Here is a 27,254-nt window from a genome sequence, read left to right on the forward strand (position 1 = left end):
TTGTCTCCTCCAATGTAACTTTATCAGAGAGCCCTTTCCTGACCTCCTGAGCCATAATAGCACTCACCTCCTCCACTACCCTCCCCTCTTTTTCCTCCTTTTCTTGCCAGCACTCAATTACCACCTAATATATTACTTAATTTTATGTATTATAGTTGGCTTGTCATCCCCTGCCCCATGAGGACGTCAGCTTCTGGAGATGGGGACTTTGTTTAATCTACTGCAGTATTCCAGTGATTGGCACAGTGCCTGGCACATAGTAGGTCTTCATACATGCTTGTTGAATAAACGAATGAATGAATGTAAATCCTCTATTTCTTTGGGGCATTTATTTTTTTTTAAATACTGAAATACAAATATTATTTCACAATTTCAATGAAACAGTATGGTTTTATCTTTTTAGCCTTTCTTCTTTATCCATACCCCAAGAACATGATGCCCCTGTTAGTGAACAGTACTAACACAGCTCCAGGGGATAACTAACAGGACAGCGATAGTGCAGACCTATAGCAGCGGAAACCAAGTCACAGATTTTACAACTTTTAAGAACCTTGGCAAATGGACAGTCTTGTTGGCTTAGGTGCCAAAAATCACCACTGCTGAATGCAGTTGCAGTACAATCTGAAAGGCTGTAGTTGAATGTAAGCTTTGAGTGGCTTGGGTTTCAGCAGACTTGGGTTTCAGTAGTTCTTTCAAAATGACCCATCCAACCGGCTCCGAGACCTCTCAGGCAGCAGCAATACTGCATAGAGCAGTCAGGAATCCCCTAGGGACTGAAGGCATGGCTCCCAACCACTCCCTACTCAGCATGATTGAGAAGCACAGTTTCCAACCCCACAACATACTTAATGCCTATGTTGCTTTTTACTCCACAGCTTGTAATTCCCTGATCTGAGTGACAAGTTAGGTGGTGATGGTGAAACTGCCTGTTCTGAATGTGCTAATGCCCCCTTGTAAAGATGTTCTGAGGCTGAGTCAAAGCTTCTACAGGATTTGATGGCCTCACACTTAAATATGCCAAGAAGAGTATGCACAGCAGTTTATTAAAAGTGGAACATGGACATGAATTTTAATTTTTGGAGGCATAATTGAGAGTTCAGCTTTTTTAGGGGGTAGTAACCTGATTAAGTATGTATTTCATATGCAATCAATCCCAATTAATACAAACATAATAACAAGCCAAGCCATAATCAGAGGGTTGAAAAGAACTCAAGTGTGTTAACGTTTATGAAACTCATTCCTAGGAAGGGTTGTTTGGATAAACTTATGAAATATTTTATCCTTTCCCCTCTTCCAAAATATGTCTCAGAAATATGTGTGTGAAATTCTACTTCATATTTGAAAATTATCCTTTTTGATTCCTGAAAACATTAGTAAAAACCAACCAACCAAGCAACCAAACCAAAGCAAACTAAACTCCACAGCAGAAGGTCTGGTTTCAGATCCCAATTCTGTCAATTACTGGCTGTGGAACACTTAACCTCTTTGGTTAAGCAAATCGCTTAAGCTCTCTGAAGCTTACTTCTCTCAACAGTAAGGTGGAATTATTCATATTTACATATCTGAATAGTTCTGAGGATCCAACAAGATGGTGTGACAAAGCCTTGAAAGCAGCTTTACAAACATAAGGATTGGAATTTATTTCTTATAAGTAGTGGGTACCTCTTTCCAAAAAGGAATTGAGTTAGCTTATGATATACTTATATAATATTATAGAATAAGTAGAAAATAAAGGTAGAAAAATAACTCACCATTACATTCTTCATAGTTGTTAGAAATTAGTCACAAATTTGGATAACTTTCCTAGTTGATAAGTCAGAGATAAATATTCAGTTACAATAGTCATAAGTCTATCGGACAAAAATAATAAACTGGCATCTTTTGTGCTTATTCAACTGGTGTACCTACGGATCTGGAGCAAAGACTGTGGTATGCTCAGGCATGGAAAGACAGGATAAACTTTAGAATCTCTTTCCTGCTTCAATTTTACATAAGTTAAAACATTTTTACATTAAAACAAAGATATATCATATATTAAAAAAATTTTTTCGAGGATTTACTGTGTATCAGATACTGCTCTAGGAACTGGGATACAGCAGGAAACAAGAGGTCCTTGATCTCATGGAGTTTCTGTTCTAGACCAGAGAGAGCAGTGGTTCACAACTGGGTCAGAGCCAAAACTCTTTTTACTCTGCTGAAATGAAATTCACGGATAATCAACCTACAGATAATTAAAATTAACATAATATTCTTTTGTATAAAGATGAAATAAAAGGAAGTAATTTATATTAAAGCAATATTCATTTTAAAATTTAAATAAATACCTAAGCATGATTACATCAGAAAGATACAATGAAAAAGGTAAATACTTGCATCTACTTACAGAAATTAGTTTGGATTAAAGAGAGGTAAAGAGAAAGTCATCTGAGTATTGTCATTTTTTTATATCGGACATCTTGAAATAAGAACTAAAGTGTATAGCATCTTTATGTATAATTCCCACGAATTCAACAAAGATGCAGAATGATACAGATATGTATTTCAAACACCACGAACTGCGTAGCTATTATTGATGATTTTCTGACATGGTGAGCAACTTTTGGTACCGTACCAAACAAGACAGCGTATAATATTCCTGGAAACTTCAGTGTGTACTCAAACTGGCCAAAAGTATTTATTTTATATGTAACATAGAGTTAGGTTCTAGGCTCTAATAATTACAAATAGGTTTTTCATTTACCTGAAAGTCCAGTGGACACTAAAGAGTCATGCAGAACATGGGCCGAATGTTGGTTGTGTGGCCTATTGTAAGTATTGCAGGGCATCTAGCTTCTCTGTGCACGAAATACCAGCAGTGGCCCTCCTATCTTTTCGAAAACCTCACAGACGCCCAAAATGCTCCCAGAAAGTAGAACCTCTTTATTTGATAATCATTTTTGTAGAAGTAGAAGATAAAAAAAACACAACAATTCTAGATACAGGTAAGAGCTAAGAAGAAAATAAAATAGTGCGAAAGTGGGGTAGGTGTGTGAGGCTTCTCTGCAAGAAGGGTTTTCTAAGGTTGGCAGCATATGAACTGAGATCTGAATGGTGAGATGGAGATGGCCTTGCAAAGAGCTGGGGCAAGAACATTTCTGGTAGGAGAACGTTGCAAAGACTGTGAGGTGTTAACAGAAAGAAGAAACAGAAAGAGGACCATCATGGCTGGAGCATAAGTCAGAAAGATAGAAAGCATTGGCATTTTAGGGCAGAGAGAGAATGAGAAGCTTCTCAATTGTTTTATGTGATGCTGAAAGACTGGTAGAGGATCAGCTGCCCAATTTAAACTAAATTTACAAAAACTATTTCTGATATGTAGATCATTGGGAGATACACCTATCCAGGAAAAGGAACTATCTTGTCTATGACTCATGATGGATTCTTGGGAAGATGCTCAGGAAGCAGGGCATGATGTTTTGTATTTGATCCCAGTTCCACCATCGATGGCAGTTCTCAGAGAGACAATGCTCTGAAATTAATTTCTTTTCTCTTTCTGTCTCTTGTGCCCCATTGGTGGCCCTTGCCAAGGACAAGCAATCTATCTTCTAAGGAGTTTGGAGATACCAAAAAACAAAACAAAACAAAACAAAACAAAACCACCAAAAAAGTTCTCATAAGGATTGGAAGTAAAAATTATCTTTATTGCTCTTTTCTGTTTACAAAAGCAATACATATGTATCAGCCCAGGAATTTTCTGGACTTTCTAAAATGCAGCTAAATACAGACCTAAAGCAGCAAATAGAGGAAGGGTGTTAATGGAGGGTGGAAGTCTTATCCTTTGCTCATCTCTTTCTTCTATCTCATCCTGAATACTCACTGAAGGGACCAGATTTTAACTTCGAACTTGAGTCACAGGTATAGAGTGTTGACGTCATTTCTCCCTTTGAACAACTGCAAATCAGACAACCAATTCCTAGGGCGAAATTCTGAGCAGCAAAAAAGAACACACAGCCCTGTGGCAAAAGTCTGAAAATTTAAGTCTGATTCAAAACAAAACTCAAATTCCAGGGAAAGACTACCAAAAGAACAATATAGGAAGCTGAGTCAGGCTCTTTTCCAGCTCTTTATTGTTCTTACACGCTGACGACACGCCCTGTGACCAAGTGCTCTTATCTAGTTTTTAAACGTCCCTCCACTTGAAGAGACTGTCCGCTCGCTGCATTTCACCACCCACTTCTCCCAAGCTTAGCCGCACCGCCAGGCTCACGGCGCACTTGGAGGGGCGGACAGGGATTTATCTATCTAGTCCAGCCGTGCTTCCGTCACCGAATCACACACGTTCATCGACCTTTCTGCAGAGACAGCTTGCGTGTGAGCGGGCGGGCGAGGGTGGGCTATGCACTCGAGGCCGGGCGACTGTGAGCCTGGGCTCCCCGGGCTGCGGGGGGCCTGGGAGGAGGCGCCCACCGCCCTCTCCTCGCTGAGCGCGCGGCTCCGGCCTCAGTTCCCGTCACGTGCCTCCGCGCCGCCCAATCAGCGCCCGCAGCGCGCGGGCTCGGGATTCAAACTGCGGCGTCTCGGGCTCTCGGGGATCAGCGCTGGGGCGGCCGCAGCCGCCGCTGCGTGCGGGCGATGGAGCACCGCATCGTGGGGCCTGGGCCATACCGGGCCACCAGGCTGGTGAGTGTGCGTGCGGGAGTCCGCGCTAAGTCACCGGCTCCGCGATTCCGGGTCTGAACGCCGACCGCATCTACTCAGTCCTTCCTTCTCCAGGGTAGGCCGGGTCTGGAAGCCGGATGTGTTCCTGCTCCGGTGGCCGTATTGCGGACGACGCTCAAAGAAAGGCCGACACGGCCGGGGGCCCAGAGCGTCGGGGGTGGGCGCAGCTTCAATCCCGAGACGTTGGCTGGGTTCTCGCCAATCAACTGCGCCTCCGGATTTAAAGCGCCGGGAAGACCAGGGTGACACTCGCCTCTCTCCCCTCCTTACCCTCGGGAATCCAGCGCCAGCAGCTGGCAGAGGAAAGACCCAGTCCCTAACTGTAGGGCCGCACACCGCCTGTAACGCTCACCCTTCGCCGCCGTCCGGGCAGGGCGTGTCTCCGTCCTGAGTGTCACTTGTGGTGACACTTGAGGTTCTTTCTAACGGTGCCCAGAGCAGAGGTGGATCGCCCTGGCTACGTTTCCTGCTTCTGGCGTTTCTGTTTCTGCCAGCACCGACCTAAATGAGAAGGGTGGGCTCGGAAGGAAGGTTTGAAAGAGCCTTTGCAGACCCTGATGGTCCAGAGTGGGGCCTTTTCTCCTGGGAGAAGAGCTTTGGTGATCAGAGTGCGGAGGCGTACTTGATTTCTTTGTGACCTGGAGCAAGTGATTTCAGTTTCAAAGGATTAGCGTAATGGAATTAGTGGTGATGATTTGGTAATGTCCTTGGCAAGTTTTAAACGACTTTTTATGAAAGCCTAATGGTGATTTGGGAGGAAGGGATCGCTTTCCTTGGTCTGTCACCACTTCTGGTCACAGCTAACTTGGGAATTAGTCTCATTGTTCTGTGCACCCTAATGGATATCTAGGAAAAGATGAGAACAGGATAGGAGGAGTTATTGCATCTTTGGAAACAATCTATTACAGATACCCACAATGATTAATTCATTAAAAAAAATCAGCACATGTAAATTTAGGTTTTCCTTTGGGCTAGCCTCTAAAAGGTAAGGTAGTGGCAGGGAACAAATCGAGTTTTTAAAAATAGTCTGCTTCCACTTCACAGTTGCTTCTAACCATTTGAAACCATCTGGGGTCAAGGCTACTGGTAGGTCCATCCTTAGGGATCAGATACAGATTGTGCTTTATCAGGTACTTTGAAAAACTTTACTCTCCTTTGTGCAGGGAAAAGAACACTCCCCTACCCCCAATTTATTCACAGCACTTATGCAAGGGAAACAGAGAGAGGCTCTGGATCTTGGGGTAACTAGTTCTCATTCCTCCTGCTTTAGACTAAAAAAAAAAAAATCAATTACATCATAGTTGGAAATGTTTTTTAATCTCATAGTCACAGAATTGTATAAAGTACCACTTTTCATAGATGCAGAGTGCCTATGTGAAAGACACTGTTGATTCTGAGTCACATTAAAACATTATCGAAGGAATTTACAAAGAAAAGTACTCTGTTCTTCAGAAGTCTTCAGTCCCCAAGAAGTGATACTCAAGTCAAATTTAGCCAAGACTAGCTAAGTTAAACAGGAAGTTAAATTATGTGAATAATGAATGAAAACACCTCAATTTCACCAGAATTTCCTGGGTAGTCAATTCATCTCTCAGCTTTATTATATTTGAGAACCTTGATCTTAAACTAAGATCTTTGACAACATAGAAAACAATAGCCAGTTTTTTTTGCTTTTTGTTTTTATCAGTGATCCCAGTCATCAGTATAGGTGCTTTTCCTCCACTGTGAAATCTGTTTGCCTGAGCATGATTCAGTTGTGCTTTAAAGCTTTTGTCAGGTAAATCATGAAGTTTGTGATTAGTTTTCTCTTTACTTATCTGTCCCAGCTTGTGTTTCATCCCCCAACCCCTACCTTCCAGTTTACCTTTTCCCTCTTCTAACATCACCCTCAACCTGATCTTCAGAAAGAGCTTGGGAAAAAATCTGTTGGCATGAAAAGAGCTCCATTTACTAAAGCACCAAAGTCTAATCTGAAAATAACATTATATGGACTGGGTAAATTTCTGTACGCAAAATCAAATTACAGACTCTGTAAGTCAATTCATTCTGAATATAGAAGCTAATTAGCAACTTAGTCATCTTCACTGAAATAGCTTTCATTTTTGTAACCCACATGTAAATAGATCATTATTTAAAAAGAAATAATGAGAAAGAAAATGGCTTTTTCTGAAAACTGCTTAAATCTGAACTTTTCTATGACTTAATTCTGAGTTAGTGGTATCATCTGAGACAACTGGTAAACTTTAGAAGACATAGCCATTCTTGAGTCTGAGAGCTTGAATGAACTCTAAAGATGATATAGTCCAGTTCCCTCATTTTATCAAGTTCACACTGCTAGTATGTGGCAAGTACATCTAGATCTCGCATTTGTTTGTCTCTGAACTCCCTGGCCACGTGCTATATTATAGCACCACTATCATAATATTTTTAATACTAAGAAGTAAGGAGATGGAATAAATATTCAGGACAAAAGAGCAGGAAGCACATGTCAACACTCAGTGTTGTATTTTGTAGTTTGGCTCATGATGTTAAGCAAAAGCAGTTGTGTTGTTTGATTCTTTATCCCTTAACTAGGGGCCTGAAATAAATAAAACAAAAAATGTTGTTTTAATCACAAAGCAAATCTTTCCTGTCCCCTTGGCTATTAAAATTGTCCCTTAATATGACACGGAAAAAATCACGTTCTCAAGCTCTATCTTGTTCTTTGTTGACATAGGGTATTTTCTTTCCAAATGTGACTGAGAATGGTGGATATTTTAAAGATAACTCTTTTTCTTTCTTGGCAGAGTAGCCAATAGCCACTGAATTACATTTGGAAATACCTGGGAGCAGAGACCATAATCCTTGCTAGGTTTTGAAAATCTAAAATGTCTCATGGATTGAGTAAATATAATCCTAATGGTAAATGCCACTACCAATCAAAATAAATAAACTCAAAATTCTTTCTATAAATTTTTTGAAAAGGACTATGAGTCTGATAAGGATATCTTCTTAGAAAATTTCTAGTGTAAATGAAAACCAGATGTCAACAGAATAGCTAAAAAATCAATCAGAATCCTAATAGGTTTTTCCCCTCTTCTATGTGGGGATACACTGAGTAGAAAGCTTTTACAGAAGAGCAAAAGTGAGGGAATTCAAAGGTTTTTTAAAAAGATGACCATAGATGACCTTGAAATACCAGAGATTTAAATTTAGTATTAATTGCCTAATTACAACAGTATAGTATTGCACAAGAATAAACAGATAGCTCAGTGGGATAAAAAAAGAGAGTTTAGAAACAGAATCAAGAAAGGTAATATGTAAGGTATATGTAAAATAGCATAATTGGCTTTATATTTGGGAGAAAGTGAAGTTAGAGATCTCCCTCATACCATAAAAATTCCAGTTGAAGATTCAAATTTTAAATTCCTCTAAAATAGTAAAAGCAAAATATGATAAATATTTTTAATACCTAAGGATGGGGAAACTTTCTTAATTGAGGGAGTAAACACGGGAGCTATAAAGAAAAAAAGATGTATTTGTTTCCTTACAGCAATATCATAATCAACAATAAAACTTTGTATAGCTAGAGACCACCTAAAAATTGGTAAATCAGGAGAAAAGATTTCTAATATATTTGAAAAAGGATTCATATTCCATATTTATTCATTCAATCCTTATTTATTAAACACATGGACTGTATGGCAGGCACTGTTCTTGGTTGTGGGGATACTAAACTAAGCAAAATAGAGCAACTTTTCTGACTTCTGTGCACTAAGATTCAAATTCTAGATTTAAACAGTTCTTAACATTGATTAAAAAAAAAGAGAGAAAGACAACCCAGAAAAAAAATGGCAGGTCTCAAATGAAGAAACGAAAATGACTAAAGATAACAGCAGGAAAATGCAAACAAAATATGGAGATATCATTTCTTACACATAGATTGACAGGCACAAGGAAAACGATAATATCTAGGAATGGCCAAAGATAAGGCAGTAGGCTCATGCAGCATGGGTGGGAGTAGGATGGCTACAACTGGTTTAAATACACTGATATTCTTTAGAAATCTCTTCTATCAAAAATAAATAAATAAAGTATTGGTACCTTAGGAAATAAATAAAAGCATTGGTATGTTAGGTTATATAAACAAGGATGTGCTTGTGAAACAACGAACTGGAAACAGCTGCATGCCCATCAATTACAAAATGGCTGGATAAATTATGTTCATTTGTTTTTTGTGGGGGGAGATAATGAGGTTTATTTTTAGAGGAAGTCCTGGATTGAAGTCAGGACCTCCTGCATGCTAGGCATGCGCTCTACAACTTGAGCTATACCCTCCCCCTTGAATAAATCACGGAATTCATTCATTCATATGAATGGGCATGTATTTGGAGGAAACTCTAATTTGAAAAGATACATGCACCCCAGTGTTCATAGCAGGACTTTTTACAATAGCCAAGACATGGAAACAATCTAAATGTCCATTGACAGATGACTGGATAAAGAAGTTGTGATATATATACAATAGAATACTACTCTGCCATAAAAAGTATAATTTAATGCCATTTGCAGCAACATGGATGAACCTGGAGATCGTCGGTCTAAGTGAAGTAAGCCAGAAAGAGGAAGAAAAATACCATATGATATCACTCATATGTGGAATCTTAAAAAAAAGACACAAATGAACTTATTTACAAAACAGAAACTGACTCACAAGACATAGAAAACAAACTTACAGTTACCAGAGGGAAAAAAGGGTAGGAGGTGAAGGGATAAATTGGGAATTTGGGATTTGCAGAGGCTAACTGCTATATAGATAAACAACAATATCCTACTGTATTGCACAGGGAACTATAGTCAATATCTTGTAATAGCGTATAATGAAAAAGAATATGAAAAGGAATATATATATGTGTGTGTGTATATAATACATAAACACAGTCATTATGCTATATACCAATAATTAACACATTGTAAACCGACTATACTTCAATCAAAAAAAAATAGAATGGGCTAGGTCGACAGGTATTGACACAGATATCCTGGTATGTTCAGTGCAAAAGCAACTTGTAGGATAATGTGTATAATATGGTTGATCTCATTTCTTAAAAAAGGAAGCAAGCAGCAACAGTAATAATAAACAACACATACATACAAAGGAAAGAATTCTATGTATGCGTGTATATGAGTGACAGCTGTGTGAGATTGGAGAGAGACAGGGCAGACTGTTGTATGTACTTTGGCATTTAATATGTTACAGTGTACATTATTCTGTAATTAAAGGTACAAACAGAGGGACTGCTAACCAGCCTGAGTCAAATAATAGTCGTATTTACTTATATTTTGAAATACTGAGTCCCAGAGAGCCATGTCTTCATTCTTTTATAAAGTAATGCATAAAATACTATGTATTAAGTTTACTGGATAATGATTATGATAACCTAATCAACATAAAATAAATAAAAATATTTTTTATTACCTCTTTTTTCTTCTTCACCTCTCAACATACTTAGTCAAGACTGAAATGAAAGCTAAATGTTAGCAGAGAATGTTTAAAAAGCCCAAACAACCAATGATTAAAAGTAGGTGGAAATTGTTTAAATCCATGTTAATGTTCATAGGCTCTTGGTCTAATGGAATGACCATTTGACAAGGAGAGCTTAGAACAGGATTCCAGATCTTATTCTAACACTAAGTACCTGACCTGTGCCAACTTGCGAGTCCTCCTTGGATCTTGATTTTGCCCCCACACTTGCTTCCAGCTCCAGAATAGACTGAAACCATAATTTGTTTTAAGAGCTTATGCTGGAAATTTTATATATATTATCCTTTATGTTTGAGGAATGCTTTATCTTTTACAAAGGGCTTTTGTATTCATGGTCTTGTGAAACTTCATCATAACCTGGTGAGGGAGAAGGGTGGAGAGTGAAGTTAAATCAACATTCATGGACTCTTCATGGGCTCTCTTTCTACTGTTCATCATTTCATTCTAGCCCATTTGCCCTGCTTTTCTTCTGTTTACATTCAGTCCCTCTTTCATCAACTCTTCTGATTTCTTCTCCAGCTTCCCTCCCCACTCTCTTCCACATTTATCAGCACCATCAGCTAGCTCATACTTCCCAACTTTCAGGTTGGTAATTAGAATTGTGGATTGCTCCCATGGAGGATTTCAATATATGAGCATATGGGTGTATATGTGTTTGTGTGTTTTGGTTTTAGCCCTTTATTCAGCATAACATGTACAGAAAGGTGCACAAATTATGTGTATGACTGAATGAGTTTTCAGTGTGACCACCCCATGTAACAAAGCCCAGATCAAGAAAGATGCCATTACTGCACCCTAGAAGTACCTCCTTGCCCATCCCGGTCTCTAATTCCGTACAGATCAACCACTATTATGATTTCTAATGCCATGACTAGTTTTGCCTGCTTTTAACCTGTATGTAAATATAATCATATAGTGTTTTTTTTTGTATCTGGCCTTCTTATATCAATATCACATTTTATCTTTGTTGTTCATCTGTGTTATTGCATGTAGCAATAGTTCATTCATTCTCATTTCTTTACAGCATTCCATTGAGTGAATAAATCACAGTTTATCTGTCCTCATGTTGGTTGACTTGGGTTGTTTTTGTCTGTTAAGAATGGTGCTATTATGAACAGTGTGGTTTTTGGGTGCACATTTTTCTGTTGGATATATACCTAAGAATGGAATTGCTGGGTTATATGGTGCTCATCTAGTTAGCTTTTGTAGGTACTGCTAACCTGTGTTGCAAAGTAGTAGTACCGATTTATATCCTTTCCAGCAATGTATGAGATTCCCAGTTGCTCCACATACCAACTAGCTCGTAGTGTTGCCTATCTTTTCATTTTAGCCATTCTGTAGACATGGAGTGGTAATGCACTGTAGATTCCTTTTGCATTTCATTGCTAATTAATGAGATTGAACATCTTTGCATTATGTTATGGTAAATTTGGAGATCCATTTATGTGAAGTGCCTGTTTAAGTCTTTTTCCATTTTTCTTTTGGAATGTCTGTCCTTTGTTTCTTGATTTGAATTTTTTGTATTGTTTTAGAAATTCTGGTTATATGTTATCCTACTGTATGGTTTCTGTTGTTTTTGTAGGTCGTTTCGAGAAGTTAAAAAAGAAAAACCTTTTAATTCTAGACCAGCTCAATTTGGAGCATGGCTTATTACAGTGTCAAATGAAGTAGAAAGGGTTATATGTGTAAGGCAAAAAGGTATTTGAATTTGTCCAGGAAGAAGACATGATTGGGAGTCAGAGCAGGGTTAAATTGCATGAAGTGAGAACGTGGTTAAGAAAAGTAGGAAAAGTGAAAGACCAGGTAAGCATTTGCACACCTCCTGTGTGTTGTGCCTGGTGCCGCGTATCCAGGGTGCATACCCTACTTGGGCCCTTGAAGCACCTGGTGTTGTATACTCAGGGATGATCACTGTGGCTGAGAAAGTTAGCCATCGAAAGTAGGAGAGAACTGCAGAGGTAGTCGGGCAGTAGAGAGTATGAAGAGAAACCTGGAAGAAGAAGCCTGATCAGAGGAGAAAACAAGGAACTAGTGTTGGGCAAAATAAAAAGAAAATGGTGAGGTCAGAACTATTGTGGAAAGAAAAAGGTGAAATCTGAAGAGCTGATTGCAGTAGGAAGGGAAGTGAAAAGTAAAAGATGCAGAGTCTGTAAAGTCATGCCCTTGAAAGAGAAGCGTGAGAGAGAGAAAGGTTTTAAGAGTGAGTCTGGGTTTTCAGGACTTCTAGGAGGACTGGCGGGAAGCCAAGGGTCCTAAGAAGAGGTTGGGTAATTATGTAGGAAGAACACCATCTGTGAACCTTTCCTTTCATGCAGGGATGGCTGATGATGGCGTGGGTGTCTAGTTTTGTTTGTTTGTTTTTTTCAATAGGAAAAAATTCTGTAGAATTTTTAAACATGCTTTGACATGAGGCACTATATCTTATGCATCGCTCATTTCCTCTCCCCATACAGTGCCTTTCATGTAATAAACAGTAAAACATTGCTGAACGAAGTTAAGTCACATTAAATGTAAGGCTCCAAGAAATGAATTATGCACATTGGGCTCAGTTTTACTCAGTTTTATTTTTGATCATGTGTTTCTCATTAATGTAAAATTCCACTCAGTTCCCATAATGGGACAACCTGATGGCAGTATCTCCAGTAAATATTTACTGGATGAATAAATGCATTTTTAAAAGTTACTTTAGAGTGTAAAGTTTGTAAATAAAAAAAGATTCAAGACTTCGTCTTTTAAGTGGAAAAATTGCATTCATCGTCGTCAATATTTGGGTTGTAATAACCTTTAAAAAAATCTCCATTGATTACTCAATGCCTTCGTCTCTTTTTTTCCCCTAGTGGAATGAAACAGTTGAGCTTTTTCGCACTAGGATGCCATTACGGAAACATCGCTGTCGTTTCAAAAGTTACGAACATTGCTTCACAGCGGCCGAAGCTGTGGACTGGCTGCACGAGCTGCTGAGGTGCAGCCAAAACTTTGGCCCCGAAGTGACCCGCAAACAAACAGTCCAGCTGCTAAAAAAATTCCTGAAGAATCACGTTATCGAAGACATCAAGGGAAAATGGGGCCAGGAAGACTTTGAAGACAACCGTCACCTGTACAGGTAATGGCAGCAAGTCAGCCCCGAAGGGGAGGAGAATAGGGAGGATGCGTGGGCTGGCTCGGTCTTTTGAAGGTTCCACATGTGCAAGACTTGACCTTGTCCCTTGGAGCGATGCTTCTACTTGAGAGTTGTTGAGTGGGGAGAGAACTGAATCTGTTGTTACAGTAAAACTGATTGCAGCGTTTCTTGGCTTCATAGAGTACCCCATTAGCAGGCACCTGTTGCAGTGGCTTTTCAGTAGGGAAACTTTTTTGTGCCTTTTGCTACTACTTTGGTTGTAGTAGCTCTGTACCTGTCCTGGAGAATCTGGAAGGGTGAAACAGAAGAGAAGCTCTGACTTGCAGCTCTCTGAGCAATGTGAAGGTGTGTACCCAGGGGGTTAGTGACAGAGATGTCTCATCTTTAAGCAGAGCTCAGGGCCTGTAACGAATTGTACTAGAATTCGCTGCTGTCTCCGATCAACCCTGCAATGCACGTCTGCTTTCCCGCAAACATTTTTGCTCATGTTGCTGTGCTGTTTTATGATTGATCACTCACTACCAGATAATTTGAGGGCAAGGATGTCTCTCTGCTGACACTGCCCTTCTACCTGGGTCTAGGCTGTTTTATTGCTGGAGATGAAGGGGACCTGCTTCAGGTTCAGGGAATGGGAGGAGACAAAGGAGGAATGAAATCACACAGGTCCAGAAAAGAATTGCTGAGTTATCTGCCAAGAGGCCTACCAAAGTGTCGTGAACACATATATATGCACTCCTAATATTTGCTGTCTTTCACTCCAACAGAAGAATAAGGAATGCTCTTACCACGTATTTTGTGAGGGCATTTGGAGGCTGCCAGGATACCTAGCCCTGAGCAGAGAAAACCCAACTGCTTCCTACCTGAATCATTTCTTTCTTCGTGGAAGGAACCCCCCCCCCCCCCGCCTTTTTCTATATTGAAACTTTATTACAAAATGAGAAAGCAGAGCTCTAACAAAAAATACACATTTGGGTTTGGTTTAACACCCAAGTAAGTCTGAGAAAATCCTAACTTAAGCCACTTAAAATAACACATTCACATCCGAAAGATTTCAGCAGATTTATACAGTATCTGTGGAGCACCAGTTCCTGTATGGCTTACCCTGACTGGTTTGGATCCAGCTATTCCAATGTGTTGGTTCCTTTGTGGACTAGCTGCTAAGAACGGTTGCAGAGCCTGGAGAGGGGGTCACCAGCACCGAGGCTGAGACCAGGTGAGGCTGGACGTCTAGGATCTGACTTCCTCCTGAATTTCATCAGCAGCCTCCATCTTCTAGATAGTAAGATTGTCTTTCCCTTTGGCAGTTATATCTGGCTTGCTGATCCAACTTTAAATTAGGATCTTGGGTGATTTTAGTCTATTCTGAGACCATAGTGCTTGTTAGTATCAGGCAGTGGAAGTGCTAGCTCTGGTTCCACACACCACACATTATTGGAGATTCTTGTTTTTTTATTTAATTGAATTGTAGTCAGTTACAATGTGTCAGTTTCTGGTGTACAGCACAATGTCCCAGACATGCATATAGATACATATATTTGTTTTCATATTCTTTCACTGGGGATTCTTAAGTGATTATTTCTTCTGGGAAACTAATTGCTTGTACCCCATCAAGATTTAGCTAGTACTCTTCTAAAAGACTATCTGGATGAGTAACTTGCAATCTGTTCTGTTGTGACCTTAAACTGGGTACCATCCACTGAGTCCTACGAGGCTTCAGGAGTTGTCAGGAGAATGAAATAGCAGCCTGCTCCGGGAGCCAACTACCCAGGCCTGACTGTCACAGCCTGTTTCACTTCAATATGAAGAGTTCATCACTCGTCCCCCTTTAAAAAAATAAAGTTCACAGATAGATGAAATTCACCCATGAAATAACAATTTTTTAACCCCCATTTTCTCTTATAAAGAGATTTCTTACTTGTGAGTCGGAAAGGGAGCTGTATTTTCCTTGATTATTTTACCAACTGAAAACTCACAGCTTTTCATTTTCCCGACTGCAAGTTCTGTAAGTAAACAACCGATGTTTGATGTCCTCAGTTTAATCTGGGATGAAATCTGTTTAGATACCTGAGTTGTTTGTCAGGGAGCATGTGCCTTGAGCTGAGAGTAAGCTAGTGAATGTGGAGGCCGCTGCTGCAATGCGGGCAGCTTTGGGGACGAGCGTACAGCTCAGGATCAGCCAGTTCCCTGCCAGCGCCCTCGGGGAAGTGTAGGGGCAGGTTGCCCTACCTGCTCCACATCCACCTGTTTTTCATACTGGAGTAGTACCACTGCCAAATTATGAAGAAAGCAGATGAGGGAGATGAGGAGCTAGAGGCAGATCACTTTTGAAAATAGATGGAGAGTCAATAAGGTGGAGAAACTCCCGAAATGCTTCTAAATATCAAGCTTCCTGGAAGAGGAACCTTTATAAGTAGTGTCAAAGAGGTTGGAATGGACAGCTAAGAGTTCTTGCTGGGAAAGAAGGAACTAACATTTTCTAGCACCTGTGGTGCACCTGACACTGCATAATCATCACTTTACTCAACACTTGCAGATGTGGGTGTGGGTGGTAATATCCTAATCTTAAAGATTAGGAAATTGATGGGGCCAAAGTTACTGACTTGTCTGAAGTCACTCAGCTAGTAGTAAAAGGGTCAGGATTCAAACAGAGATCTCTCTCTCTGAAGCCTGTGTTCTTGTGGTATGTCAGAATGCCTCCATTTCCACAGTGTGAGGTTGATGTAGTTTATTAAATTAGTGACTGAATGATTAAACATACGATAATAAGCAAGAAACTTTTGGTGTAGTCAGATTCACAGAATTCTTGTAATGTATTAAGTATTATCTAGTACATATTAAGTGATCAGCTGTCTTCTCAAATAAAGGAGGTAAGTTAAACACAATCAGCTTAAATACTTATAAATATAGCAGGGGCTAGGTGGTTTTCTGGGACTGTGAGTTACAGAAAGGCATAGTTAGAGAAAGCAACATGAAATATAAAGACTCCATATTTTTTAACGACAGGAATTATACAAACACACATGCACACACACGCATGCACGCACACACATGAACACACAGGAGAATTTTATAACAGAAATGATGAGTTAAGCTTTTATTTTGGAATGTGTCCAATCTTATTTCTTTTTCTTTCTTTTTTTTTTAAAGTCAACAACAATTTTTACTGGCTACCTAGTATTCCTTTGCATGTCTGTATTAGCCTTTTTTTTTTTTTTTTTGAAGTTACATCTGGGTCTTTATTATCTATCCTTCCAAATGGTTTCCTTAGGGAGCTGTGCTCTTAGGTCAATGATGTGGCCATTGTTTACATGTTTGTCTTTCTTTGGGATTACCTTCAGAAACCATTTATGAGCCACAGAAGTCAGTCCTATTTCTTTTGTTTTTTAACATTTTTTTTATTGAGTTATAGTCATTTTACAATGTTGCGTTAAATTCCAGTGTAGAGCACAGCTTTTCAGTTATACATGAACATATATATATATTCATTGTCACATTTTTTTTCGCTGTGAGCTACCATAAGATCTTGTATATATTTCCCTATGCTATACAGTATAGTCTTGTTTATCTATTCTGCATTTTAGACTACCGGTCTGTCCCTTCCCACCCCCCACCCCCTTGGCAACCACAAATTTGTATTCTATGTCTATGAGTCTGTTTCTCTTTTGTATTTATTTATTTATTTTATTTATTTATTTAAGATTCCACATATGAGCGATCTCATATGGTATTTTTCTTTCTCTTTCTGGCTTACTTCACTTAGAATGACATTCTCCAGGAGCATCCATGTTGCTGCAAATGGTGTTATGCTGTTGGTTTTTATGGCTGAGTAGTATTCCATTGTATAAATATACCACATCTTCTTTATCCAGTCATCCATTGATGGACATTTAGGCTGTCTCCATGTCTTGGCTATTGTAAATAGTACTGCTATGAACATTGGGGAGCAGGTGTCATCCTGAAGTAGGGTTCCTTCTGGATATAAGCCCAGGAGTGGGATTCCTGGGTCATATGGTAAGTCTATTCCTAGTCTTTTGGGGAATCTCCACACTGTTTTCTACAGTGGCTGCACCAAACTGCATTCCCACCAGCAGTGTAGGAGGGTTCCCTTTTCTCCACAGCCTCTCCAGCATTTGTCATTTGTGGACTTTTGAATGACGGCCATTCTGACTGGTGTGAGGTGATACCTCATTGTAGTTTTGATTTGCATTTCTCTGATTCCAGTCTTATTTCTAGTTTAAAAAATTGTATGTCGTATCTGTGTAACTGCATTTACATTTGTTGACTATGATTTTATTTTTCAATAATCCAGGAGTTAAGCGTAGAAAATAGGAGGAAATAGTAAATTTTAGTGTGTAAGCAAAGGAATCAAGATCCTAATATCTGAATGTCCGTAACAATCAGAGGAGATGTTGAAGATAAGTGCCTAGAGCTATTTACTGAATCACTTCTTTCCTGTTACTAATACCAGTGGCTAGAGACAGTTCTGGATTTGCTGGTAGTGAAGACAGTTTCAGATTTCACTTTGAAAGGGTCCTCATAGCTCAGCCAGATGCTGTCATCTGTGTCTAACAAAGCTTCCTGGCCCTAGACTTCTAATGAAGAGAACCAGTTGCACCTCCTTGTGTTTTGGTAAGAAATTTCGGTTTATGAAGCATGTTCCCTTTATGATCTCATTTGATCTTTTTTTTTTTTTCATTTTTATTGAAGTATAGTCCGTTTACAATGTTGTGTCAATTTCTGGTGTACAGCACAATGCTTCAGTCATACATGAATTACATAGATTTATTTTCATATTCTTTTTCACCATAGGTTGCTACAAGATATTGAATATAGTTCTCTGTGCTATACAGTATGAACTTGTTGTTAATCTATTTTATATATTTGTATCTACAAATCTCAAACTCCCAGTTTATCCCTTCTCCACCCCTAGTAACAATAAGTTTGTTTTCTGTCTGTGAGTCTGTTTCTGTTTTGTAAATAAGTTCATTTGTCTTCTTTTCTTTCTCAAGATTCCACATATAAGTGATATCATATGGTATTTTACTGGTTTGATAATATTCTTTTGTATTAGCTTGGTATCTTTTTGGTTTCTGTGACTGTATTGTATGCTTTTGACTTGTGGTTACCTTGTATTTATATCCCTTACTATATCTGTTTGCTTTAGACTGGTAGTCATGTAGGCTCAAACACATCCTAAAAAGAATGAAGAAAGAAAACAGAAAAAAAAAGTGAGAGGAAAAGAAATCTATATTTTCTCGCTCCCCTTTCCCACCTTTTAGGATTTTGATGTCCTTTTTTTTTTCTAAACATCTTTATGTTTATTCTCTTGCAGCTCATTGTAGTTATTACATTTCCAATTATGTTTTTCTCATTTCTATGTCTTCCTGCTTCTTTTCTATTTAGAATAGACCTTCCAACATTTCTTTTAGCATAGGTTTAATATTGCTGAACTCTTAGTTTCTGCTTGTCTGTGAAATTCTTTATCTCTCTTTCTACTCTAAAGGATAGTCTTGCCAGATAGAGTATCCTGGATTGCAGCTTTTTCTCATTCAGGACTTTGAATATATCTTGCCAATCCTTTCTGGGCTGCAGTGTTTGTGTAGAGAAATCAGCTGAAAGCCTTATGGGTGTTTGCCTGGAACTAACTCTTTGTTTTTCTCTTGCTGCCTTTAGAATCATTTCTTTATCTTTAACTTTGGCCATCTTAATTATAATATGTCTTGGTGTAGGTCTATTAGGATTCTTCTTGTTTGGGACCCTCTGTGCTTTCTGTACTTGAATATCTATTTCCTTTAAGTTTGGAAAGTTTTCAGTCATGATTTCTTCAAATACCTTTTCAGTTCCCTTTTCTCTTTCTTCTCCTTCTGGGACCCCTATTATGCATAGGTTGGCATGCTTTATATTATCCCATAGGTCCCTCATGTTGCTTTCATTGGTTTTTACTTGCTTTTCTGTCTGCTGTTGTGATTGGGTGACTTCTGTTATCCTGTCTTCTAAGTTACTTACTCGTTCTTCTGCATTATCTGGTCTCTTTTTGACTGCCCTTAGCTTGGCTATTGTCTCAGCCATTGACTTTTCCATTCTTAATTGGCTCCTCTTTATAGTTTCTACTTTCTTTTTAAAGTATTCTCTGCTGCTATTTACAGCCTCTGTTATTCTCTTCAGTAGTCTTCTTACCTCTTTTTTGAAGTCATGATCTAGTAGATTGTTGAGGTCTATGTCATTGTTCATTCTTCCAGGAGATTGCTCTTGTTCCTTTAATTGGGAGTGGTTGCTCTGCATCTTCATTTTATTTATATTTCTCTGGCTGTATGATTTAGGAATATCAGTTATCTACTGTGGTCCTGAAAGGCTGTTTTTTGTTTGTTTTTATTTAAAGTGGGAGGCTTCCTGTGTAGACTGTTCATCTAATAGTTTGATTGCAAGGGCTGTTCTTAGTATGGATGGTTGCCACATCTTTCTTCCGTGTGTGTTGGCTGTTATCCCTTTGATTGGGGTGCGGCTGGTGTTGGGATCAGAGCATGCCCTGATTGTGTATGTGAACAGACAGTTGTGATGGATTGTTTAAACCTAATGTCATGGGTTATATAAAGATTGAAGTATGGATTATGATCACTGCTTATTTTGGACTATTTACTGAAGAAAGTGTTTGGCCTATTTATTTATTTAATTTTATTTTTTAAATTGCAGTATAGTCAGTTTATAATGCTGTGTCAATTTCTGGTGTGCAGCATAATGTTTCAATCTTACATCTACATACATATAATCCTTTTCATAGTCTTTGTCATGATAGGTTACTATAAGATCTTGAATAGAATTCCTTGTGCTATACAATATAAACTTTCAAAAAAATCTGTCTTAAGTATAGTAGTTAATATCTGCAAATCTCAAACTCCCAATTTATCCCTTCCCTCCCCATTTCCCCTCTGGTAACCATACATTTATTTTCTAAGTCTGTGAGTCTGTTTCTGTTTTGTAAGTAAGTTCATTTGTGTCCTTTTTTTAGATTCCACATGTAAGTGATATCATATGGTATTTTTCTTTCTCTTTCTGGCTTACTTCACTTAGAACAACGATGTCTAGGTCCATCCATGTTGCTGCAAATTGTTTGGCCTAGTTTAGAACTTTAGCAGATGGGTCCCTGGGTCTGGAGCCTTGACCTGGCCATTGACCTGGCCCTTGACCTGTTCTCATTACTGACGCCCGCTCTGGTATGTTGTTGTAACCAGGAAGGCGTGCAAGGTTTACAGAGAAGAGTTCACGGGCCCGGAGGTGGTGGTTGAGATCTAATTGCAGGGAACCATTTTCTTTCTGTTCTCCTGCTTCTCCCTGTTCCTTTTCTTCTCTCCTTCTTTTTCTGTCTGTCTTTCTACCTCTCGTGTGCACCACTCTCATGTTCCCACTTCCTTCCCTTTTTCTTTTTCTTCTACTTCATTTCTCTCTTTCTCTCTTTTCCTGCATATTTGCTTTTTTTATTCTGACTTATTTCCAAAATGTTTATTTTAATTTGAGCCTAAAATTTGTTATATAGATTTTGTCAGCTTTATTGAATGTTATTTTCACAGTTCTTAATTTAAAAACCGGGAATCATGCTACTTACTCAATTTTAAGACTGTATGTGTAAAGCCGCAGTAATGCAGACTGTGGTATTTGTGATGGGAAAGATGAATACTTGGAGCAGCGGAACAGAGTCCACAAATACAAGTATGGCCAATTGATTTTTGACAAAGATGTAAAAGCAATTTAAAGGAAAAAGGTGAGGCAATTGTTAGAACAATTGGGCATCCATTCATCTACATGCAAAGAAATGAACCTCAACCTAAACTTCATTCTTTATATAAAAATAGATTAATTAAAAGTGAATCATAGATTTAAATGTTAAACTATACAAATTTTAGAAAAATGGGAGAAAACTTTACTTGCTGTGGGTAGACAAAGAGTTTTTAGATGTGACACCAAAAGCATGATATAAAAGAAAAAAACATGATGAATTAGACTTCATCACAATTAAAAACTTTGGCTGTGTGAAAGACACTATTAAGAGGATGAGAAGACAAGCTGCAGGTGGGGAGAAAATATTTGTAAACCACATATGTGACAATGTACTGGCTGGCATCAAGAATATGTAAAGAACTCATAAAGCTCAACTGTAAGAAAACAAACAACTCAATTAAAAAATGGTAGATTTGAACAGGCACTTAATTTGAACAGGCTTACAGATAGCAAATAAGCACTTGAAAAGATGTTTAATATCATTAAGACTAGAGAAATGCAAATTAAAACCATGATGAGATACCACTACGTATCTGGTAGAATGACTAAAATAAGAACACTGGTAATGCCAAAATCAAGTGAGGATGCAGAGCAATTGAAAATCCCATCCACTGATGGTGGGAAGCCTAGATTGGTAGTCACATTGGCAAATAGTTTGGCAGTTTCTTTTAAAGTTAAACATATACTTACATTATGACTCCATATTCCTGTTCCTGGAAATTTACCCCAGAGAAATGAAAGCTTACGTTCACACAAAAACTTGTACATAAATATTTATAGCAGCTCTATTCATAATTGCCAGTAGCTGAAAACAACTCAGTGTTTCTCTTTGAGGGAATGGGTAAACACTGAACATCTATATGGAATGCTTCTGTGTGTAGGGGAAGGTGTGGCTATAAAATCAGAGCAGGAGGGAGGTGTTTTTTGAATAGCAGAACTATTCTATTTCCTGATTGTGATGGTGTTTATACAAGTGTATCTGTGTGTTAAAGTTGACACACACACACAAAAAGAGAAAGATCAATTTTACTAGAGGCTAATAACATTTTTTTAAGGCCAGAGATTTGAAAAGTCTCTGTTGGTACCTCTAGTGAAAGAAACCCCAATTTATGTTGTTTGAGGTACATGGCCCTTTAGTCATTTTCTGTGACCCTGGGAAGAATTTATTCATTATTACCGTATAGGTCTTTTTTTTTTAAATTTAATTTTATTGAATTATAGTCAGTATACAATGTTGTGTCAATTTCCAGTGTAGCACACAATTTTTCAGTCATACATGAGCATACATATATTCATTGTCACATTTTTTTTCCCGCTGTGAGGTACCACATCTTGTGGTAACCTTATAGGTCTTTTGAGGGGGATGATTTTTAGAAACTTCTTCAAGCTAATGGACTATTGGCTCCCTCTAGTGGACATCTTTTGTTTTATAGTAAAGCTCAGAATTGTGATTGTGATTTTGCTTTTCTTTTGTTTTTACGTTTCCTCAGGTCCTGAGTTCTTGTCCTGTGATAGTTGGATACATTTCTTACTCTTCCTATGCATCAGTTTTTTCATCTATAAAATGACAGGGATAGACTAGATCTTTAAGGTCTTTTTTTCATTCTTAGCTTTTATGATTCCAAATATTGAGTACTTACCAAAAGTGTTTCCCAAGTTCAAGGCAATGAAGGAGATAAAGAACTACAACATGATTCTTTTCTTCTTTAACTTTGCAGTCTCTCTTGAGAGCTGGAGTATATCTATATGAAAAAGATAAGTAGCAGAACCAAGGCAGCATTGAATTGATTAACCAAAATGAACCTGTGACAAAAAATTAGAGGCACTATACTGGCAGTCCTTGGGTTGATACAGCTGTTTTGTTTGACTGGCATAGTGTTTTTAGTCACTGAATTTTTTTTTTTCTGTTTCATTTTTATTTTTCAGTTTTGTGTATTCTGTGAAGGTAATACATTCATGTGGTTCAAAATTCGCAAAGTACAAAGAAGTATATACAGTGAAGAATCTCCCTTCCACCTTGCCGCCCTGGTGGAGTTCAGGCCTTGAATTGAATCTTTTTTTTTAAATTACGTTTATTCTAAGGTTATGTTAATTTTTTTATACCTTAAATGCCAGTTTGTCCTGGCTGAGAAGAAGATAAATAACTTCCAAATGCACAATAAAAATAGAGTGGAAAGTTACAGGGTGGAGGAGCAGGATAGAAAATACTGTATTTTTACTTTTTCCCATGTAAAGTCTTAACCAGAAAAAAAAAAAAGAAATGTAATCACTTGTGGATAGAGTGTTTAAAGACAGTGTAAATTATTTTCTCTCTTGTTAATTTCACACATTGAATATATATTGCTTTTATTTTCAGATTTTTAAATCATTTCAGTAAAAAGAGGGTAAGTGTATTGTTTGAAAGTTTACAGCGGCAGGATGAGCCCTTTTCGGCAACTCTATCCCCCTCGTTTTCTGGGTACCAAAAATTCATCCAGAAGAGAGAAGGCACAAAAGTAGCCAAGAAGTCTTGGACAGCGATTCCTTTTGCTTTATCAGAAACTAAAAGGCCATAGGGCTAAAATTTAATCAGTGTGAAAATAGACCTAGAATAAGTAGATGTGGAACTGGATAGAGTATAGAAAAAACAAGCGAACTTTCTACCCAGTTCCGTTCCCCACGGGCACCTGATATTATTAGCCTCTAACACAGAGTCTGAAAAGTTTGGGAACCTGAAAGTCTTTTGATGGAACAAATCCCTCCAGCTGCCACACCTGCCACCACTTCCTACATTCTACCAGACTGTGTCACCAGTATGCTGTCTGTCTGGCAGGTGTAGAAACTGTTTGTGACCCAGTTGGTGTGGACTAGAGTGCTGTGAGACCTCCTGGAGGAGGAGGAGGAGGCAGAGGACGTCCCTCTGAGTCCTGAGAATAGGGTAGGATCTGGATAAGATGGGATGGGAGGGGAGAGGACATTTTGTGTGGCCAGGATGGCAAGACCCTGGCTCTCAGTCAGAAATGCAGAAGTCAGCTTTGCTGAGAGGAGGGGGAGACTGACCTGGCTGGAGAGGAAGTTTTAGGTCAGGAAGTCATAGGGAAAGGAAAAGGCAACCAAAGTCCGTGTTTTGAGTAGGAATGAAGTTTGTGTTCTAGGATAGAGTTCACTGAATAGTAGTCATAGAATAGATTTTAAGGCTGAGAAACTGGTGAGGTATTTAAGGTAACTGGCAGGGGTGTTGCTGCCTGGGAGCGAATGCCAGCCAGGAGGTCGAAACAGAGGGAAGGGCCTGCATTGTATAGCCAGATTCCAGGCTAGGCCCTAACTGCTCTGTAGGCCTCAAGGTTTGTCTGAAGTCTGGTATTTTTTAAATGTATTATTCATTAATCTGCAATTACTATTTCCATTTAGAATCTTTGTTACTGTTTAGCATTTTTCATTGTTGTTGAAGCCTGGAATGTAACTGAAGGCTTTTTTGAGTCGACTGTCCATCCATAAGACCTTGCTGTTCTTCAAAAACATCTGTAGCGTCTAATGGGTGTCTGTCTTGGGAATGGCTTTGTTCCTATTGAATGTCTCAAGGAGTTTGGAGCCTTCGAGGTAGGAGAGTGTCACAGGGTGTCTGCCCCAATACCTCCAACGAGGGTCCAGGTTGCAGCGTCGTAGTGGTGGGGTACTGATGGAAAAGTATGTAGAACGCTGCCACGCTTTCTAAACTCCTTTTCTACTTGGTGCGATTCCTTGTTTGAGTGAGCCCTGGTGGGAGGCGCCGCCCCTCCTCTAAGCCCCCCAGAAGCCTAATAAGGGGAGCTGCTCTCTTCCTGCCTGGAGCCATTTGAGTTCTTAGGGTGCAGGCACAGGTCTACCCTTTGGCTGTTGGGTTGGAAAGTTCCTACCTAGGATTTTGAATCTTAAGTGAGGGAGGCAAAGAGGAAGGGACGGCTTAGAATTTCTTGTGATAGCCGTGGGGCCTGCAGCCTGTAGGAGTGAGGCGAGGACGCGAGGACACGAAGACAGAGGCATCTGGAGGCCGTGGAGTCGGCTTGTGGGTCCTGCTGTGGGTGCTGCCCTGGCTTCCTTTTTCCCCTTGTCCTAGCTTTTTTTTTTTTTTTTAAACTTTCTTTTCTGATTCTGGTTCTCCAGCTCTCTCCTACTGACTTTGTGACCTACTTGGATATCTTCAAATTCCTTTCTGGTCAAATTAGCCAGAATTGGTTATTGCAACCAAGAACTCAGACTGCTATAACCAGCAATGCCTGTAGAGGGAGCAAAATTCAGGCAACTTTTTGGGGCCTGGGAGCTAGTGCTGCAATTTCTCTGTATATTTGAACTTCGAGAAAGGTAGGCGACAGATCAGACTGGCCCGGAGCAATCAGAGATATGGGGATGGATTTGAACTCAGGACCCCTGAGGCACAGGAACAGAGTCCTTAAGAATAATGGGCTCACATGGCTCCGGGGCTGAAAGTCTGATTGAGGTTACTTATCACTGCCTCACTGCTGTCTTTGGCTGTAAAAGATGCCACTAGGTGTAGGTGTGTTAACCAAAAGTCATTAAGTAAACTGTCCTGACTCACAAAAGGCAGTTCCTGATTACTGATAAACTTCTTTAACATCCATTTTTAGGCTTTTTGGCGGTTAACTCATGAAAATTTCAAACCCACGACTTACCTTTCTATCTTGGCCCTTCATTTGTGGCCATAGTTCCTGGGTTTCTTGTTCCCTATCAGGTTCCTTTATCCCTTCTCTTTATATTTGTTTGTTTTATTCACTTGGTCTTCACTAGCTTGCACTTGGAATTCATTTTTTCCTTAATCCTTACCTAGGTTTCTTTCCTATGAATTCATGATGCCTGGTTATTATTATTAATAGGGAATGGCATGTCATCGGTAGGGAATGGAACGGTGGAATTCAGGAAAATCAAAGGAGCACGACTTGCTTAATGCTCCCATTTGAGACGGAGAGAAAGCTCTTTTAGCCAGAGACGGTGGACTGAGCAGGAATAGTTCTCAAATACTGTTGACCTTGAAACAAAATATAGTTGACCCCTGAGCAACGCAGGGGATAGGAGAACCAACCCTCTGCATTGTCAAAAATCTGAGTATAGCTTTTGGCTCTCCCCCAAATTTAAGTGCTGATAGTCTACTGTTGACTGGAAGCCTTATCAAAAACAGTCGATTAACACATATGATTAATAGTTAAAGACACATTTTGTATGTTATATGTATCATATACTGTATATACTTAATATTGCAATGAAGTAAGTTAGAAAAAGAAAAATAATTAAATCATAAGGACAAGAAAGTACATTTACAGTACTATACTATATTTATTTATTTGTTGTATTAATTTTTTTTAAGATTCCACATGTAAGTGATAATAAACAGTATTTGCCTTTCTCTGTCTGATTTATTTCACATAATACCCTACAGGTCCCTCCATGTTGCTGCAGATGGCAAAATTTCATTCTTTTTTATGGCTGAGTAATATTCCATTGTATGTTTCTACTGTGTCTTCTTTATCCATTCATCTGTTGATGGACACTTAGATTGCTTCCGTATCTTGGCTATTGTAAATAATGCTGCTATGTACATTTGGGTGCATGTGTCTTTTCAAACTAGTGTTTTTCTTTTTCTTTCTCTTTTCTTTTTTTTTGGATATATACACTGCAGTAGAATTGCTGGGTTATATGATAGTTCCATTTTTAGTTTTCTGAGGACCCTCCATACTGTTTTTCTTAGTGGCTGCACCACTTTACATTCCTACCAACAGTTTGCTAGGGTTCCTTTTTCTCCACATCCTCACCAGCATTTATTGTTTGTTGCCTTTTTGACGATAGCCATTTTGATAGGTGTGAGATGATATCTCATTGTGGTTTTGATTTGCCATTTCCCTGATGATTAGCAATGTTGAGCATCTTTTCATGTGCTCGTTGGCCATAAAACTCTTAGAAGAAATCATAGGTAGTACGCTCTTTGACACAAGTTTTAGCATTATTTTTTTGGATCTGTCTCCTCAGGCAAGGGAAACAAAATAAGAAATAAACAAATGGGACCTAATTAAGCTTTTGCACAGCAAAAGAAACCACCAAAATGAAAAGATATCCTATTGAATGGGAGAAAATATTTGCAAGTGATATGTATGATAAAGTATTAATATA

The 27,254-nt window shown here is 38.9% G+C and overlaps 1 protein-coding gene across 2 annotated transcripts in view; it reads left to right on the forward strand.

The window, feature by feature from the left end:
- Window positions 1-4,538: 4,538 nt before the first annotated feature.
- Window positions 4,539-27,254, forward strand: part of DEPDC1B (DEP domain containing 1B) — a 65,716-nt gene continuing 43,000 nt past the window's right edge. The window contains exons 1-2 of one of the 2 annotated variants that reach the window (XM_072958642.1): window positions 4,539-4,659; window positions 13,060-13,325. In XM_072958642.1, coding sequence (XP_072814743.1) covers window positions 4,612-4,659; window positions 13,060-13,325 — 314 coding nt within the window. In that variant the 5' untranslated portion in view covers window positions 4,539-4,611. Of the gene's footprint in view, window positions 4,660-7,493; window positions 7,600-13,059; window positions 13,326-27,254 lie in introns of those variants that run through there. The other variant, XM_072958643.1, reaches the window with a different exon arrangement.

The sequence above is a fragment of the Vicugna pacos genome, chromosome 3, assembly GCF_048564905.1.
Source record: "Vicugna pacos chromosome 3, VicPac4, whole genome shotgun sequence".
NCBI classification, from domain to species: Eukaryota; Metazoa; Chordata; class Mammalia; order Artiodactyla; family Camelidae; genus Vicugna; species Vicugna pacos.